Source organism: Pantherophis guttatus, chromosome 3 (assembly GCF_059756535.1).
Source record: "Pantherophis guttatus breed Tessera chromosome 3, ASM5975653v1, whole genome shotgun sequence".
In the NCBI taxonomy this organism is placed as follows: Eukaryota; Metazoa; Chordata; class Lepidosauria; order Squamata; family Colubridae; genus Pantherophis; species Pantherophis guttatus.
Genome location: NC_142065.1, coordinates 122,559,055 through 122,577,113, shown reverse-complemented (window position 1 = coordinate 122,577,113; position 18,059 = coordinate 122,559,055). Strand labels below are relative to the sequence as shown.

General features: G+C 40.3%; 1 protein-coding gene across 8 annotated transcripts in view; it reads right to left on the bottom strand.

Moving 5' to 3' along the window:
- The window catches only part of SLC24A3 (solute carrier family 24 member 3), a 226,973-nt gene that overhangs the window by 87,644 nt on the left and 121,270 nt on the right, over nt 1-18,059 (bottom strand). For all 8 annotated transcript variants that reach the window (XM_034411747.3, XM_034411744.3, XM_087891277.1 and 5 more), the window contains exon 3: nt 11,839-11,915. In XM_034411747.3, the coding sequence (XP_034267638.1) occupies nt 11,839-11,915 (77 nt within the window). The remainder of the gene's footprint in view (nt 1-11,838; nt 11,916-18,059) is intronic.

Sequence of the window (18,059 nt, the reverse complement as noted above, 5' to 3'; positions counted from 1 at the left end):
GCTGTGGCTGCCGGCGTCCCGGTACAGCCAGTTAGTCTCATCACTAACTATTGGGGATGAGTCATTGACCCCCGCAGAGAAAGCTCGCAATTTAGGCATCCTCCTGGATGCATGACTGTCTTTAGAAGATCATATAACAGCCGTGGCCAGAGGAGCTTTCTATCAAGTTCACCTGATTCGCCAATTGCGCCCCTTTCTAGACCGGGACTCATTACGCACAGTCACTCAAGCCCTTGTCATTTCCCGACTTGACTACTGCAATGCTCTCTACATGGGGCTCCCCTTGAAGTGCACCCGGAAGCTCCAACTGGTCCAGAATGCGGCCGTGCGAATAATTATGGGAGCAACATGGCGCTCACATGTAACACCTCTTCTACGCGAGCTGCACTGGCTTCCGGTGGCCTTCCGAGTGCACTTCAAGGTGTTGGTTCTTACCTTTAAAGTGCTCCATGGCTTAGGACCTGAGTACTTACGAGACCACCTGCTGCAACCGATAACCTCCCACCAACCAATACGCTCTCACAGAGTAGGCCTACTCATAGTACCATCATTAAAACAATGTCGTCTAGTAGTTCCAAGGGAGAGAGTCTTCTCTGTGGGGGCACCTACTCTTTGGAACAAAATACCCCCAGGAATACGAATAATCCCAGATCTTCGCACTTTCCGACGTGCCCTGAAGACCTTTCTGTTTCAACAAGCAGGGCTAGCATAAACATCTAAATTCTATGCCAAGGTCTTAGCAGATACACTAAGTTGACTCAATTTATTCTTTACTGTTTATAAAAAAAAAATATTATATGTATATGAAATCTTATTCTGTTCACCACCCTGAGTCCTTCGGGAGAAGGGCGGTATAGAAATTCAATAAATAATAATTATAATAATAATATATTGTCCCACTATATCAAAAGTTTCCTCACAGAATTCCATAGGAATCCCATCTGTCCCCAGAGTTTTCCCTAATTTCTGCCTCCCAATTGCCTCTTCCACCTCCTTCTCTGAAATTTCCCTGTTAAGTATTTGACTTACCTCTTCTGGCACTTTTGGAAGATCCAGCCCCTCTATATATTTCTCCATCTCTTGTTCTGACCCTTCCTCTCCCTTGTATAAATCCGTAAAAAACTTCTGTACGATTCCCTTCATACCTTCCCTATCAGTTACCCATCTTCCATTTGCATCCTTCAAACCACCTACTTTACTTCTTTCCCTTAACTTTTTAATTCTATAGGTTAGTCATCTTCCCAGCTTGTTAGTGTTTTCAAAATAACCTTGTTTGACTCACCTGCATTTTTCAGCTACTTCTTCTTGGTCCATTAAATTTATTTTATGGTGAATTGAATTTTTTTCCTCTAATAATGCCTGATCCATCGGTTTGTTTTGTAATCCTTTTTCCAAGTGTTCTAAACCATCCATTAAATTTGATCGTTCCTTCCTTTCCAGTCTTCACTTCCTTATTGTATATTTTATTACCAATCCCCTAATTAGCGCCTTATAAGTATCCCAATTATTTTGCAGGCTCGTATCCTCTTTCTTATTCTCTTTAAAGAAATATTCTGTTTCTCTCTTAATCTAGGTCACAACTTCCTCATCCTTCAGCACCCTCACACCGATCTTCCATCTTTTCCTTTTCTGTTGGCCCCTCCATGTTACAAGCAAGGGGATGTGATCAGCCCAATCATTAACCCCAATCTCTATCTCAGAAACGTATTCCCCTAATTGTAGTGTCATCCAGGCCATGTCAATCCGCAACCATGACTTATGCCTGAAGAGTGAAATGTATATTGTCTTGTCTCTGGGTGTCGTTCTCTCCATATGTCCCGAAGGCCTAATTCTTCTCTCATCATGATTCCTTCCTTTGGCAACCCCCTCCTATATATGACTCCATCACTGACTATTGGGGGCGAGTCTTTGGCCCCCACAGAAAGGGCTCGCAATCTGGGAGTCCTCCTGGATATGCAGCTGTCCTTGGAGGAACATCTGACGGCTGTAACCAGGGGGACCTTTTGTCAGGTTCACCTGATTCACCAGTTGCGGCCCTTTCTTGATCGGGATTCCCTGTGCACAGTCACTCACGCCCTCGTCACCTCTCGCCTTGACTACTGCAACGTTCTCTACATGGGGCTCCCCTTGAAGAGCACCCGGAGGCTCCAACTGTCCAGAATTCAGCAGCGCGGGTAGTGACGGGAGCAGCATGGCGCTCCCATGTAACACCGCTCCTGCGCGAGCTGCACTGGCTCCCGGGTGCACTTCAAGGTGTTGGTCATCACCTTTAAAGTGCTCCATGGCCTAAGGCCTAGCTATCTTCGAGACCGCCTGCTGCTACCGACGACCTCCCATCGACCCGTGCGCTCCCACAGAGAGGGCCTCCTCAGGGTGCCATCAGCCAAACAATGTAGGCTGGTGACCCCCAGGGGGAGGGCCTTCTCTGTGGGGGCACCTACCCTCTGAAATCAGTTGCCCCCAGAGATAAGGAGAATCCAAGACCTCAGTGCCTTCCGCCGTGCCCTTAAAACCCACTTTTTCCAGCAAGCCGGGCTGGCTTAAGAAGAAATTTTTAAATGTTTTAATTGGTTTATGATTTTTAATTTTTGGGCCAAATTTATATATATATTAATTGTTTTTTAATATTTGTATTTCATGTTCTTAATTCTGGCTGTACACCGCCCTGAGTCCTCAGGGAGAAGGGCGGTATATAAATTGGAAATAAAAAAATAAATAAAAAATAAATATTTTTTTCTCTCTCCCCGGCAGTTTAGTACCTGGTGAATAGTCCAAATTGCTGTCCAATATAACATTAAAGTCCCCAATCAGGCAAACATGGTCATATTTTAATTCAATCAGTTTTTTGTATATACATTCATAAAAAGACTTCTGATTTCCATTCGGAGCATAAATAGTAATCAATAGACATTTCAGTTGTCTTATTTCTAATTCTATTAACAATAATCTTCCCTCTTCATCTTTAAAAATTTCTTTAGAATTTATGTGATCCTTCACATATACCCCCCCCCCCGTTTCCTCTTATCTGCCGACGAATGATACATCTTCCCAAGTCTTGAACACAACAGAAGTTTCTCATGAACTTTTTAATGTGAGTTTCTTGAAGGCAAGTAATATCATAATTAAGTTTCACTAAATTACTTAGTATTTTCCTTCTTTTAGAGGGAATATTTAAACCATTAACATTAAAAGAAATGAGTTGCACCTCTTCCCCTATCACCACCTTTCTTCCCCTCCTCCTATTAATCCTATTTTCCTAATACTTTTTTCTTGGTTTGCCGGGTTTCTCGTAACACCATCTCTCTGCTTCCCCCTCCTTTTTCCTCTAATTTCCCCTCCTTCTTCCTTTCTTCTTGGTTTCCCACACTATTTTCTTCCTGCAATTCCTCTGAACTTCTACTCTCCTCCTCCCTTTCTAATTCCAGCTCTAATTGTGTAGATTTAAAATTATGTTCATAAAAATCCTGAGCATCCTGGCGATTTTCTATTTTCACTTTCCTATCATTCCATGTAAACATGAGACCTTCCTGCAATAACCATCTATACATAATCCCATTCTTCCTCATCTGTAGCATTAAAGGCTGGTAATTCCTCCTGATTTCCCTAACCCGTCTTGGAACTTGCCTCAGCACTAAAATCTGTTTTCCCCTAAATACTACAGCTCGGTCCCGAGATTTCTTATAGATCTCCTCCCACACCGACTTCTTGTTAAACCTAATATGTACTTCTCGTGGGTGGTTATATCTCTTTGCATAATTAGTAAAAACCCGAAATACCTCATCAATATCATTAAGGACCGCTATTTTATCTTTTTCCAGTATTTCAGAGATGATGTCCCCTATAATTCCTTTTAGATCTTCTCCTTTTTCCTCTATTACATCTTGTAATCTTAAAATAAAAGAAGATCTTTCAAGTTCCAAAAAAATTATCTCCTCTTCTACAGCTCTATTTACTGAAATCTGTTCACGTTCATATCCATCCAGTCGGCTTTCACATCTACCTAACCTGATTTCCACTTCCTATAATCTTCCCTCCTGCTTCACCATATCACCTCTTATTTCTTCTAACTTCTCATTAAACTCCTTAATATCCCCCCTTACCGCTCCCATTTCATCTTTCATATCTGAAGTAAGATCCTCAAGTTTTTCAAGTTTTTTGGAGATAGACTCCTGGTTCTTTATCATAACCTCCTGCATGGTTTGGAGCATCCCCTGAAGACTTTGCAAGGTGGGAGCTTTTCCTGCAGAGATCTGATCATCCGTATTTTTCACCATCGCCGAGGTTGATGACATTGGAAATGACACAACTGGAAGCATAATAACCTTTTTCCCTGTTTTAGTCATTGTAGTTGTCGCTGTAGTTGACATGGTTGCTATTAAATCTATGTAATACCGGAATTTAAGAGTTCACTCCTCCAGCACCAAGTCCAAGTCACTCTTAGGATTTAAACTGGTCGTCAATAATAAATTTCCTAAAAGCGTAAATTACAATACTCAGTTCTCTCCTCCACAGGGATTCACCATCAGACGGAGGGGGGAGGACAGAGATCAAGTGTTCAGTCTATGTTCATCTTCTCAACACTGGTGGACTAATTACAAATACAAAAAGAAATACAAAGAGGAACTTCAGTGCTCTGATTTCTTTTAAATTACCAGCTTTCAGTCTACTCAATCCCTCTAATCAACACCAGAAAGAAAGTTTGCCTCTCTCACTGTAGCTGCTTTGCACGCTTGCTGTGCAAACCACACTTGCTGGCAGATCTAACACAAAAACAAGAAATTCTAGTTCTTCCTCTCCTTTCTTTAATTGCGATGACAATTGTCCCAAGCACTCTGCTGTTTCTAATCTCTCCTGCCGCTCGTTGCAACATAGACTTCCCTTCCAAAACGGCTTAGTCATAGTCCGGGGGTAGCCATTAATGGCCCCCTCTTCCCAGTCGCTAGGGTTAACGACATGCGGGATTGCCACCTCCTCGCGTATCTCAGCTCACCACATTTTCACTGACCTCCTCAGTCAGCGCCAGCACCAAAAGCTGTTCGCCGGCTGGGAAAAAGCAACTCGAGCCAGGAGTCCTCTCAGTTCCTGACCTGCTGCAAAATGACGTCACCGGAAATCCCTATCCCTTTAAAATTACGCTTCAAAATCTTCTTTTCTTCCCACCCTGCACATTAGCCGCTGTTTCATCGCTAGGGGTCTTACCCAGCTTCCAAAAACTCTGTTCCATTCATCACTCCTGCTCAATGCTTAATCCGGTTACTCCAGCTTTGTGGCAGCCGCAATGGCTGCTGTCCCCCACCGCCGAGTCATAGAGAATTTCCTCTGACCTTCAAGGAACTTGCCTGTTCCTCTTGGTCTTCCGAGGTGCCTCTCCTTCTTCCCCATCCCTACAGGTCCGAAGACCCATTGGCAGCGGTTCGTCAATCCGGGTTTTCGCGGAGCTCATCAGAGCCTGCTAATTCCCCGACTGTCTTGCCGCGACGCCAAACCAGAAGTCCCCCTGGACTATAAAATTGATTTGATATTTTTAAAAGCCAAAAAGAAAAAGAGAAGCTAAATAAGATTGTTGATACAGACTGAAACAAAATGGATACTTGTTTGACAATTGGTAATTGTAGATTGCAGAGAGATACCTTCAAGAGTAAAAAGAAATAATTGCAACTTGGTCTTTGTTTTGGAAAATTGTGAACTTTACAGATAAAAGCCGTGAGAACTTTTGGGGGAGGATTTCTTTGTCTGCAAGCTGCTCAACTTTGGAGGAAAAAAAAAAGCGGAATACAACGGAACTTTTATAATTGGAATAATATAAACTCAAAACGAATACAATGGCACAGGAAATTAGAGAAATGATTAATCTGATGTACTTGCCATGGAAAATGGAAATAAGAGAAATAATTATAATATTACACGGAAGACTAAAATTTGAGGACATAAAAGCTGAAATGGAGCATACTCAAGCAGACAAGAAAATGAAGACGGAACGTTAGAACAGAGGGAAGGGTTGAATCAGCCAATAACCTCTGAGGAGATTATTGCAGCAATTAAACAGGTAAAAACAGGTAAAGCTCTGGGAACAGATGGATTAACAGCTGCTTATTACAAGAATTTACAGCCTGAAATGGTAGAACCGCTTAGAACATTATTTTGCAAAATTCAATCGGGGGAGGAGTTCCACCCTCTTGGAGAACAGCTTTTGTGTTATTGATTCCAAAGGAAGATCAAAACTGTACCAAACCTGAAAACTTTAGGCTAATATCACTTTTGAATACTGACTACAAAGTTTTTGCCAAGATGTTAGCGAATAGGTTAATGCCAGTTATGCAACAAACAATTCATAATGACCAATCAGGTTTTGTAAAAGGGAGGCAAATGAAATATAATGTTAGACAAATTGTAAATTTATTGGAATATTTGGAAAAAAACAACCAGGTCCCTGCAGCGTTTATATTTTTGGATGCAGAGAAGGCATTTGATCGATTGAACTGGCAATTTTTGTTTAAGATAATAGAAAAAATGCATTTTGGAGAGTATTTTACACAATCAATTACAGCAATATATCAGGAGCAAACAGCACAAATAATAGTTAATGGAGGTTTAACAGGTGCTTTTAAAATTGAGAAAGGTACAAGACAGGGATGTCCTTTGTCTCCATTGTTGTTTATTTTAACTTTAGAAGTTTTGTTGAATGGGATACGTGACTCCAATAAAATAAAAGGAATTGTAATTAGACAGCAAGATTATAGATTAAGAGAGTTTGCAGATGATTTGGTTGTTACTTTATCTCAACCTATAGAATCAGCTCTACATATGCTGGACATAATAGGTCAATATGGTAAGGTGTCCAGGTTTAAAGTAAATCAACATAAGACAAAGATGATAACTAAAAATATGTCCATATCTCAAAGAGAGGATTTAGGAAGGATAATGGGGTTTGAAATAGTTAAAAAGGTTAAATATTTAGGAGTATATATTGCAGCTTCAAATACGAAATTATTCAAAAACAGTTATGAAGTTCTTTGGCAAAAAGTGCAGAAGGAAATGGAAAGTTGGAAAAAGCTATAATTATCTCTATTGGGAAGGATAGCAGTAATAAAAATGAATGTATTACCTAGGTTCTTATTTTTGTTTCAAATGATACCGGTGCTTAAGAAAGATGGAAACTTGAGGGAGTGGCAAAAAGGGGTTAATACTTTTATTTGTGGTGGGAAGAAACCAAGAGTGAAACTGAAAATTATACAGGATGTACGTGAGAGAGGAGGTCTTAAAATGCCTAATTTAAGATTGTACTATGAAGCAGCTGTTTTATCACAAATTAGTGATTGGTTTAATTTAACTGAAGAAAGAATGTTAAATATGGAAGGTTATGATTTGTTATATGGATGGCATGCTTATTTGTTGTATGAAAAAAAAGTGGATAAAGTGTTTAAGGGTCATATACTTAAAAATGCGTTGCTGAGGGTTTGGAAAAAATATCAATATAAGTTAAACTACAAGATACCTATATGGGCAAATCCCAGACATGCAATAGAAAATATAAGTATAGAACAAAAAACGGAGGTGATTACTTATAAAGAGCTTCTTTTTATGGAAAGGGGTAAACTGCAATTGAAATCTTTAAATGTATTGAAAGAAGAAGGGATAGTTTATACTTGGTTTCAGTATGGTCAGCTTCAAGCTAGATGGAGGGAAGATCAAAAAATTGGTGTCATGCAAAATGAGGAAAACCTGGTAAAACAGATTAGAGATCAAAGTCAGATGCATATTAAAAGGTTGTATAATGCTTTATTGGAAATAGATTCAGAAATAGAATTGGTTAAGGATTGTATGATAAAATGGGCAGAAAACTTTCAGGAACCTGTGATGATGGAAACATGGGAAAAGATTTGGGTTAGAAATGTTAAATTTACGCAAGCACAAAATTTGAGAGAGAATTTTTATAAAATGTTTTACAGATGGCACTTGGATCCTAAAAAACTATCATGTATGTACCTGAATTTGCAAGCTAAATGTTGGAGATGTGAATGTGATGATGCAACTTATTATCATATATGGTGGACTTGTAAGAAAATTAAGGCATTTTGGATAAAAATTTGGTGGGTGATGCAGAACATTTTGAAAAAAAGGTTGAAATTTACTCCTCAATTGTTTTTATTGGGTATAACGACGGATTGTACAGCATTAGAGACTAAACTGATTCTGAACTTAATATCAGCAGCTAGGCTGTTGGTAGCGCAATATTAGAAGAAGGACTCTTTGCCTACTATTGAAGAGTGGACACTGAAACTAACGAATTTAGCAGAAATGGCGAAAATTTCAGCATATTTGAAGGACTATACACAAGAAAGATACGTAACGGAATGGAGAAGATGGATTGATTATATTCAAAATAAGTATCAGACAAGAAAATATTAAATAGCTTATGAATGAATGTTAAACTTTAGAAGTATTATGTTATCCATAGTGGAGTTAAGGTTTCAGGGGGGGATTTGGTGGTTTAAGAATAGTTAGGCTAATTTAGTTTATGACTGTTAATTGAAATACCCTGCATTTTGCTCTGGGAGGTCTGGGGGGGAGGGTGGGATGAGAGGGGGGGTGGGGGGGTGGGGGGAATATTGGGGTGTGTGTGAAATGTTTTTTGTAAAACTTTTCAATAAAAAAAAGAAAAAAAAAGAAAATGAAGATGGAGAAGCAAGACATAGATTGAAAATAGAGAAGACAAAGACAATATGATTAAATATGAAGAAGTTACTGAACATGTGGATAATAATAATAAAAAAGAGGTTTTTAGAGATTACACTGGGATTAACAATGAAAAAAATGATTACACTGGGATTAACAGTGGAATGATAAAAGAAAAGGTTGGAAAATACTAGGGAATATAGAGTAAAATAGAAGAGTCCAGGACATGGATTTAATGATTATATCGAGATTAATAATGATAAAATGAGAGAAAGAGAAAAGAGAGGGGAAACAGATGGGACCGATAGGGCAAAATAGGGGAGAGAGAAAGGAAGATAGAAATGAGAGAAGAATATGTTATAGATATCTAGAAATGAAATATGGATTGAAGCTAAAATATATGAACAATGGACATAATGAATTAATTTTTATTGAGATGTTGGATGGTACTATTTGAGAAAATTGATGGCTATTTTTAGAGATTACACTGGGATTAACAGTGAAAAAAAATAAAAATGATTACATTGAAATTAACAGTGAAAAAGATGATTACACTGAGATTAACAGTGGGCAAAATAGGGGATAGAAAAAGGAAGATAGAAATGAGAGAAGAATATGCTATAGATACCTAGATTTGAAATAAGGATTGAAGTTAAAATATATGAAAATTAGATTATATAAAAAGAAAATATATCAATGGATATAATGAATTAATTTTTATTGAGATGTTGGATGGTACTATTTGAGAAAATTGATGGCTATAATAATTGGGATATTGTTTAAATACCTATAACAATTGTAATAATTTGAATATTTTCAATAATACATTTATTTAAGCAAAAAGAAAAGAAAATTGAAATGATATAGGATTATGATTCACTAAATAAGACTCATTTAAATTGGCTTTTATATAAATGGATTGTTAAATAGACAGAATTTAGGGAAATAAATGGTTGTGTTATTTGAATTAAGAACTTTGTTTAAATGTTAAATTGGTATATTTTCAAGATTAGAGATAAGATTTAAATTTGATGAAGTAATAATTAAATAAAGATTTAATGAAATATTATATGAAGTAATAATAAAATGTAAGGAAGTTCTAGAAATGGAAATAAGATTTAGAAATATAAATATGTTTGAACTGTATTTTTAATAGTGAGTATTTGGGGTAAGAATTGTGAAATGTATTATGAGGTATTAATTGAATCAAGATTTAAGGTGGATTAATAGAAGGGTAATTACTTTGATTAAGTTAATATGAGTTAGCTTTCTATAAGATGGTAATAGTTGAGATATGTGATAAGTATTATGGCAAAAATAGTATATATTAAATTCTGATAAAGATGAACAAAAAGTTGTATAAATTTAAGACCGGAACAATGCTCTGTTTCGAAAAGATGTATTGTATGTTTATTTGTGTGTTTAAAAAAAAAAATTACAAAAAAAAAAAAAAAAGAACCCATTCCTAAATCACTATTCAAAAACTTGGACTATTAATTATGGTTTGTCACACAGCCAGATGTTCAGACAGGATTTGACATTTTTGTCCATCTATTAAGTCCTTCCAACTGTGCTATCCCGCTCACTCACACACACACAAGTAAATGTGGTTTAGTGAGTTTATTAATGTTCCCCAGCAATTCCCTTCACCAAGACTCAGAACTGTCCCAATTAAGTCCAGCCACAAGCAGGCTAAGATTAGTCCACAAAGCAATGGCCCAATAGTCCATAAAGCAATTGAAAGCTGCTCAAATAACTCCACCAAACGAACTTAAATTGTTAGCCATCTGCCACTGCAAGCTTTCCCCAGCTAAATCCTCCTCCAATTCTCTTTCTGCTGGCCATTCAGAGACATTAATCAACTCAGTTCCTGATGTGCTAGGAATGGGCTCATCCTCTCTTGACCTCTGAGAAGGAATCTGGGGAGTCGTCCAAGGGAGACATCACACCAACGGACCTGAGGTAGGCAGATGTGGATGTTTGATGGTCTTAAAAGATATTTTCGCTTGTTCCAAGCAAAGCTGCCTTTTGCAATTGACCCATGGTGAATTTGTCAATGCTGATGGTGTTCAAGTGGTGCTGCAGTTATTTTGGGATTGCACCCAAGATGTCTATTATTATTATTGGTACTACTTTTGTTTTTTTTTTTGCCACAGTCATTCTATTTTTATTTGCAGGTCTTTGTATTTTGTTATCTTCTCCAGTTCTTTCTCCTCTCTTCTGCTGTCTCCAGGTTCTATCCAAACATTTTGATTTTCTTATCAATAATTATTAAGTCTTGGGTGTTATGAAGCAGGTGTCTGTCTGTTTTTTATTTATTATTATTATTATTATTATTATTATTATTATTATTATTATTATTATTATTATTATTATTAAAATTTATATGCCACCCATCTCTCAATAAGGTGACTCTTACAGATCATAAGTTTATCATATTAATAGATAAGAAATTAACTGAATATAATAGAAATATTACAGAAAATGGAGATAGCTTAGTTTCTCATCTTTGACAATAGTTCCAATAGCTGGTTGGCTGAGGAAATGATGGGCTACTAAGTGGTTGTGGTGGTGTGGAACCTGGAACAATATTGGATTTTATAGAATGCTATTGCCTTTCTTTCATTTTGCTGTCTTAGCTTCTTGGCTCTTGTGTGTGAATCAAGCTGAAAGCAATTAGTAATCAGCAAATTGACCTTTAGCATCAATCCAGGCATATGGAGGACACTGTTCTGGATCTTTGTTTATTAAGAGAGAGGGGGAGAGAGACACAGAGAGAAAGTATGTTCAAATAAGCAATTAATTTACTATTTTTTCCAGGAAATGACAGAAAAGATATATGATACAAAGTTCAATATTCTCTCTGGAATTCAACCCTGAAACTTTGAATTATCCTTGTAGCCAGAATACAGTAGATGCTACCATAGTTCAATTCAAGTGCGCAGATCAACTTTTTAAACATGCAGTATTTGCTTTTTTGTTTTATCCTGTGAATCAGAACTTTGATGGGAACAATTATTTCACTTTTCCTACTGAAAACTAAAACCTTTAATCATTTTAAGATATTTAAGGTATGAATAGGCAATATTAATTTGAGCCCTTGCTGTTTCATCTCTTTTAAGGCAGCCAACATAATATGCATGTAGGCAGATAGTAACTCACACAGAAAGCATGCAAAATTACTGCTCCATGCCGCCGGTCTTCATTTGTAAAGATGTCACTAGGGAATTCACGGAGAGCTAAGAAGGAAAAAGAAAATAAAATCAAAACATTGGAAATAGTTGAATTGTAGTAAAGATATATTAATTAACCAAGCAAAGTAGTTTTATAGACTGGCAATCCTTGTATGTTCCTATATTATTGCATATTATTACCAAGCTACTTCATTTTACATCTTAGTGTAAATATGTATAATGAAATTTGATGTTATAATAATCAGGCTTGAAAGATCTATCAAATTCTTAAAACAATAAAATTATACTTACAATACAGGTCATAATTTAGAGGCACATTTAAAAAATTTTGGTTAACATGAGACAATACAAACTTGAGAGTTTTATCATCTCTACAGTTAAGAGCAATTCCCAAATAGGTGGATTTACTTATTTCAAAATCTGTACTAACAGAGAATATATTAACTGGGAAACAGTGATGGCAATTGTAAAGTGAATGGGACTAAATTTATTATTTTCTCACTATCACTGCATATAGTACTAATTGTGGGAAAAATAATATAATAGAATACTTTATTGCCCAAGTGTAAAGACAGAGAAGGAATTTGTCTCTGGTGCAAAAGTTCTCAGTGTACATGCAAAGCAACAGAGTAATAATAAGCATAATAATAATATCAATAAGGGAGAATAATAAAGCAGATGGGAAGGATAATAATAATACTACAGCCATACAACATGAGTAAAAATATTTAGAAATAAGACAATATTGTGAGAATTAGGTGTTCAGCAGAGAGATAGCATGAGGGGAAAAACTGTCCCTGTGCCTAGTTGTTTTGGCATGTAATGCCCTATAGCAGCACTTGAGGGAAAGAGTTGAAACAGCTTATGTCTAGGATTTGAGGGGTCTGTTTCTCAGCCCTCCTTCTGACTCGCGCAACAGACAGGTCTTCTTTGGAAGGCAGGCTGGCTGCAATTGTTTTTCCTGCAATCCTATTCAAATAATTTAACAACCGGTTCTCTGCTCTGACTGGCTGGGGGTGGGGTGGGGGAATGGCTGGGGGTATGTGGCTTAGGAGGCGTGGCCAACTCACCATCACTCACATCAAGGGGTGCCTCGCCTGGCCCCTCCCCTCCCACTCTCCAACCTCTGTGTGTATGTTTGGGGAGGCAGCAGCTTCTGAGCAGCATGATCCCCCCTCCCCAGTCAGCCAGCTCCACCTGACCTACTCCCTGAGTCTTGCCGTTCTCCTCGCCCCACCCCCCACTCAAGTGGCAGCAGGCTTTTTCCCATGGCGTGGTGTACGCTTGCTACCTCTTCTTGTCTGCTTGCAAGTGGTGATCTTCTCTGCTTCTCTCGGGATGCTGGTGTGGGCACCATGCATCACTTGTCAGGCTGAGCAGGGAAGTCGCTGTCACACCACTCCCCCTTGCTTCCCCGAGTGCAGAGCTGAGGCCATGTGCTTCCTCGCCTGGCTGGCCACCGGCAAAGAGCCGCACAGCTGACAGCTGCTCAATGCCTCACACAGCATCGCCCAGCCACCGGTGATGAGGAGTGGTCAGCCCAGCTTGGGCTGGCTGGTTGGAGCAGCACTGCAGTCGAGGCCCCCATGCTGCAGCTGAAAGAGAAGGCACCAAGCACAAAGATCCTCATGTTGGAATCTATGACCAGCAGGTCAAGGTGGTGGAGTACGTGGTGTGGGAGCCCATTGTCCTGAAAAACCTCAGTTTTTCAGAAGGCTGAATGAAGTTTTCAACTGAGCAAGGAAGCACTATGGAGCCAGGCCCTTCACACTGCATCCAGCACACCGGAATTTGCTGCGCCGGGCCAGGAATGATTCCCGCAGACCCCGCTGCTGCTTGAGCAGGGAGGATGACACTGAGGAGGAGAAAAACCACGAGGTTTTGCGCCAGGTGGCTGGCCCTGCAGTGGCGGCTTGAATGGCCTGAGTAAAGTTGTGCTCGCCATGAATCACCAATGTTGGCCTTTATGACTTCTGTGAAAGGCTTTTTGATACCCTTCTGCAGTTCCTTTTCGATCTCGCCCACTTTCAGGACAATGGGCCCATGCACCACATACTCCACCGCCTTGACCTGCTGGTTCATAGATTCCATCATGAGGATCTTCTCGCATGGTACCTTCTCTTTTAGCTGCAGTGTGGGGGCCTCAGCTGCAGTGCTGCTCCAACCAGCCAGTCCAAGTCCAAGCTGGGCTGGCCGCTCTGTCCCCACCGGTGGCTGGGCGATGCTGTGCAGGGCATTGAGTGGCTGTCGGTCGTGTGGCTCTTTGCCAGTGGCCAGTCAGGTAAGGAAGCACATGGCCTCGGCTCTGCGTTTGGGGAAGCGAGGGGGAGTGGCATGACAGCAGCTTCCCTGCTTAGCCCTGACAAACGATGCATGGTGCCCGCATCAGTGTCCTGAGAGAAGCAGATCGCTGCTTGCAAGCAAACAAGCAGAGGTAGCAAGCATACGCGATGGCATGGGAAAAATGAGAGACCCTGTTGTCCCGCAGAGCCTGCTGCCATTTGAAGGGTGTGTGTGAGGAGAATGGCGAGATTCAGGGTCAGGTGGAACTGGCTGACTGGGGAGGGGGGGGATCATGCTGCTCAGAAGCCGCCCCCACTGCTACCAGAAGTTTGGGTGCCTCGGCTGAAGCACAGATCACTCCCTCCCACAAACAGCTAATTTGAGGAAAGACCATGCACGGCTGGGCACACTTCCCAGCAGGAGGAGTTATGGCACAACAGAGCCATTGTGGCTGCTGCTTGTTTAGTGTGGGTGGTCCTGCTATAATAGGTGGCTTTGGTTTTTTCCCACCGCAATTCCACCGCTTGCCCCACCCACTACCAACCAGATGCCCTCACTTCCTCCAAGCATTGCTTTGCCTACCTGATTTCCAGCTCCGTTGCGTTTTTTGCTATCATGTGCAGGAAAACAAAAGTTTGTGGGACTAAAAAAAAAATTCAATCGATTCCAACTTTGTGAGATTTTTTTCTTTCACGAGAAGTTGAAATTGATTGATTGCACTTTATTTTTAGTCCCAGAAAGTGTTATTTCCCTGCACATGATGGCGAGAAATGTGAAGGAGCTGGAAATCAGGCAAAAAAATGCTTGGGATAATCTGGCCGGTGCTGGCAAACTCTTAAAAACCTCGTCTTTGACTGCTGACACCAAAAGGCAAAGCAAGAGCTGCCAGGAAAAAACCAGTAGGCCTGGGTGTCTGGAATACCCTTCCTCCCCCGCCCCACCTTTCCCCAACTGCCACACTCCCAAATTACAGTGAAAGTGAGGGGCAGGAAGCCCTGCCATGCCTGGTGAGGGTGGGGGAGAAGAGGCGGCAAGAGGAGCTCCATCTCGCTCCACGTGCCCCAATGAAAGGCAGAGGCAGCCCAGCCACTTCCCTTCCCCACTCTCTCTGGTGCTGGAAGCCAAGTGTCAGACACATGCCCAGTCGCCCATGCAGAGACAAGTAGGCCATGGCAAAGGCAAGCAAGTGGGCTGGGCTATGTGGGAGGCAGTAAGGGAGGAAGACTCACCAGGCAGAGATCAGCTGGGCTGCGGGGGGCGGGAGGGCGCGGTCGAGGCAAGCGAGGGAACCAGAGAGCAGCTATGCCACAGGCGTGACTATAGGCATCGGTTAAGGTGGGCGGGGTGAGATACGGAGTGAGGGGTGGGGCAGGGCCAGCCAACAATTTAACAACTGGTTTGGCTGAAGTGATGCGAACCGGTCGAATCCCACAACTGAGAACTACTATTTGTTGCAGTCTGTATCTGTCCTGTTTGGTTTCTATATCAAACCAGACAGTTATAGAAGTAGAAATGACAGACTCAATAATTCCTCTGTAGAACTGTATCAACAGCTCCTGGGGCAGACTGAACTTCCTGAGTTGACGGAAGAACATTTGTGCCTTTTTTGTTGTGCCTTTTTAATGAAGGTTCTAATGTTAAGAGTCCATTTCAAGTCCTGGGAGATTATAGAAACAAAACTTCGCAGAATTCTAGAATAGAAGGGATCCTTCTAAAATCACTCTCATCTACAGTTTAAAGCATGTTCAGCTCCAGATTGTTTCAGCTGCACCATAGGCCAGTTGTTCAACCTCCTGTCTATATGCAGACTCATCACTGTCTAGAATGAGACCAATGATTGTTGTACCATCTGCAAACTTCAGTACTTTAACAGAGGAATCCCTAGAGATGCAGTCATTGGAGATGCAGTCATCTCTGTTTATGATAGGAAACACCATGTAATGTATGTTTCTTATTAATGGCACATTTGCTGCTAGACTACTATGTTTAGACAGTGATTAAGATTTTAAGAATATAAGGAAAACATGCTTGCTTAGAGGAAAAGCCAGCTGAATTAGTTCCCACAGTGGCAAACTAGCTGTTTATTTGGAAACCAATAGATAAAATTTGAGCCCAATCATATTGGAGTGCTGTTGTTACTCAGCAACTAACATTCATAGTCATTTTGTCAGCAGCAATGCAAGCTAACGAAGCTACCAGTCTGAACTGGTCACTCCACTTTTGATATCTTGAATGTGAAGACCTAGGTCAATCTGTTCTTTTGTCCACTGGTATCTATTGCTGAAAAATGTATAATTTCTATTAAACATTCCCTTCAAAGAAAAAACATCTAAGCACATGCAATAGAAATAAATTGATCAAGGAATCGTTGCTTTTGAAATATTTTGTGTTGTTTTCCAGGTTCTTACTTTTAGACAAAGCTTTCATCTCTCAAATAGCAAGCAGAGAACTTTCCAAAGTGGTGCATGGATATGCATATTGGAGAGGAGGCAGAGATGCTTTTGATCCCAGGATAATAGTCTTTGATCATCTTTTAACTCAGAAACAAACACAGAAAAAGAACCTTGCTACATTGGGTCAAAAACCCCAACATTCATTGTTTCCAACAGTGAACATGAACAGTTTTCTAGAAAGATTACAAGGCAAACATAAATGTGTCTTTTCTCAGCATCTCAGAAATAAACTCATCCTGGTGATATTTAGGTATTTTCACTCTAACAACAAATTCAAAGGCAGAATTCTGACAGATGTGGTAGAAAAACAGGTCTGTTAAGTAAGAAAGAGCATCTTGGGAGGAGACTTGAAGGTTGCTTTCAGTCGGTAGGCCACAAATGGCTGCTGACTCATTTTCCATAGCCTACATATGCTTGATACATTCATGCTATCTCCAACAGTGAGCCATGAGCTTGCTCTCTTACTTCTCAGTACATTATTATTATTATTATTATTATTATTATTATTATTATTATTATTATTATTATTATTATTATTATTATTATTATTATTATTATTATTATTTCTATGCCGCCCACTCTCCGAGGACTCTGGGCGGCTTACACCAAAGACAGTATACTAAATAGCATATTGCCCCCAACAATCTGGGTCCTCATTTTACCCACCTCGGAAGGATGGAAGGCTGAGTCAACCTTGAGCCGGTGAGATTTGATCCACTGATCTGCTGAACTAGCAGTCAGCTGAAGTAGCTTCAGTACTGCACTCTAACCACTGCGCCACCTTGGCTCTATTCACAGCCTTCCATCCGTTTTTCATGGGAATGGCTGTGGATAGGTGAACAGAAGTTGTAAACACCAGATAGGCAGGCAGGCAGGCAGGCAGGCAGGAGGGAGGGATGGACACAGGCAGGCAGGCATCACTTTTTTCCTCTCCCTGGATTTGTCTCTCTCCAGTCCAGCTAGACACAGTGAAATGAAGCCACTATTAGGCTATTTGGGTTGCAACATAATCCTAGCACTGGGTTACTTGTGGTATGTTCCCAAGTATGGTAATTGGTGAAGGAGAGTGGAAAGATTAAGCAATAAGTTCCACTTTTTGGTTCCCCCCTATACAGATGTCATACTTGAGATTTGGGAGGGAATAAAGCTATTATGTGAAAAAGTCCTATTCTCCCCAAAAGAAAGGGGAGAAAAACCAAGCAAACAGTAAAGTAAGAAACTTGCAGCACCACCCTAAAAGGCCTTTCCACACTAAGGGAGACATGGCCTGGAAGCTTCTACTAATGAAAGGACCATGATGTAGCTCAGGTACTTTTTGGGGGAGAGGGGTGGGCAGGTTATTCCAGTTTGTTCTAGAGGTTAAGGCAATGGTGAAATGTAAAATCTGTTACTACCAGTTCTGTGGGCGTGGCTTGATGTGGGGGGAAATGTGACTGGGTGGACGTGGCCAACT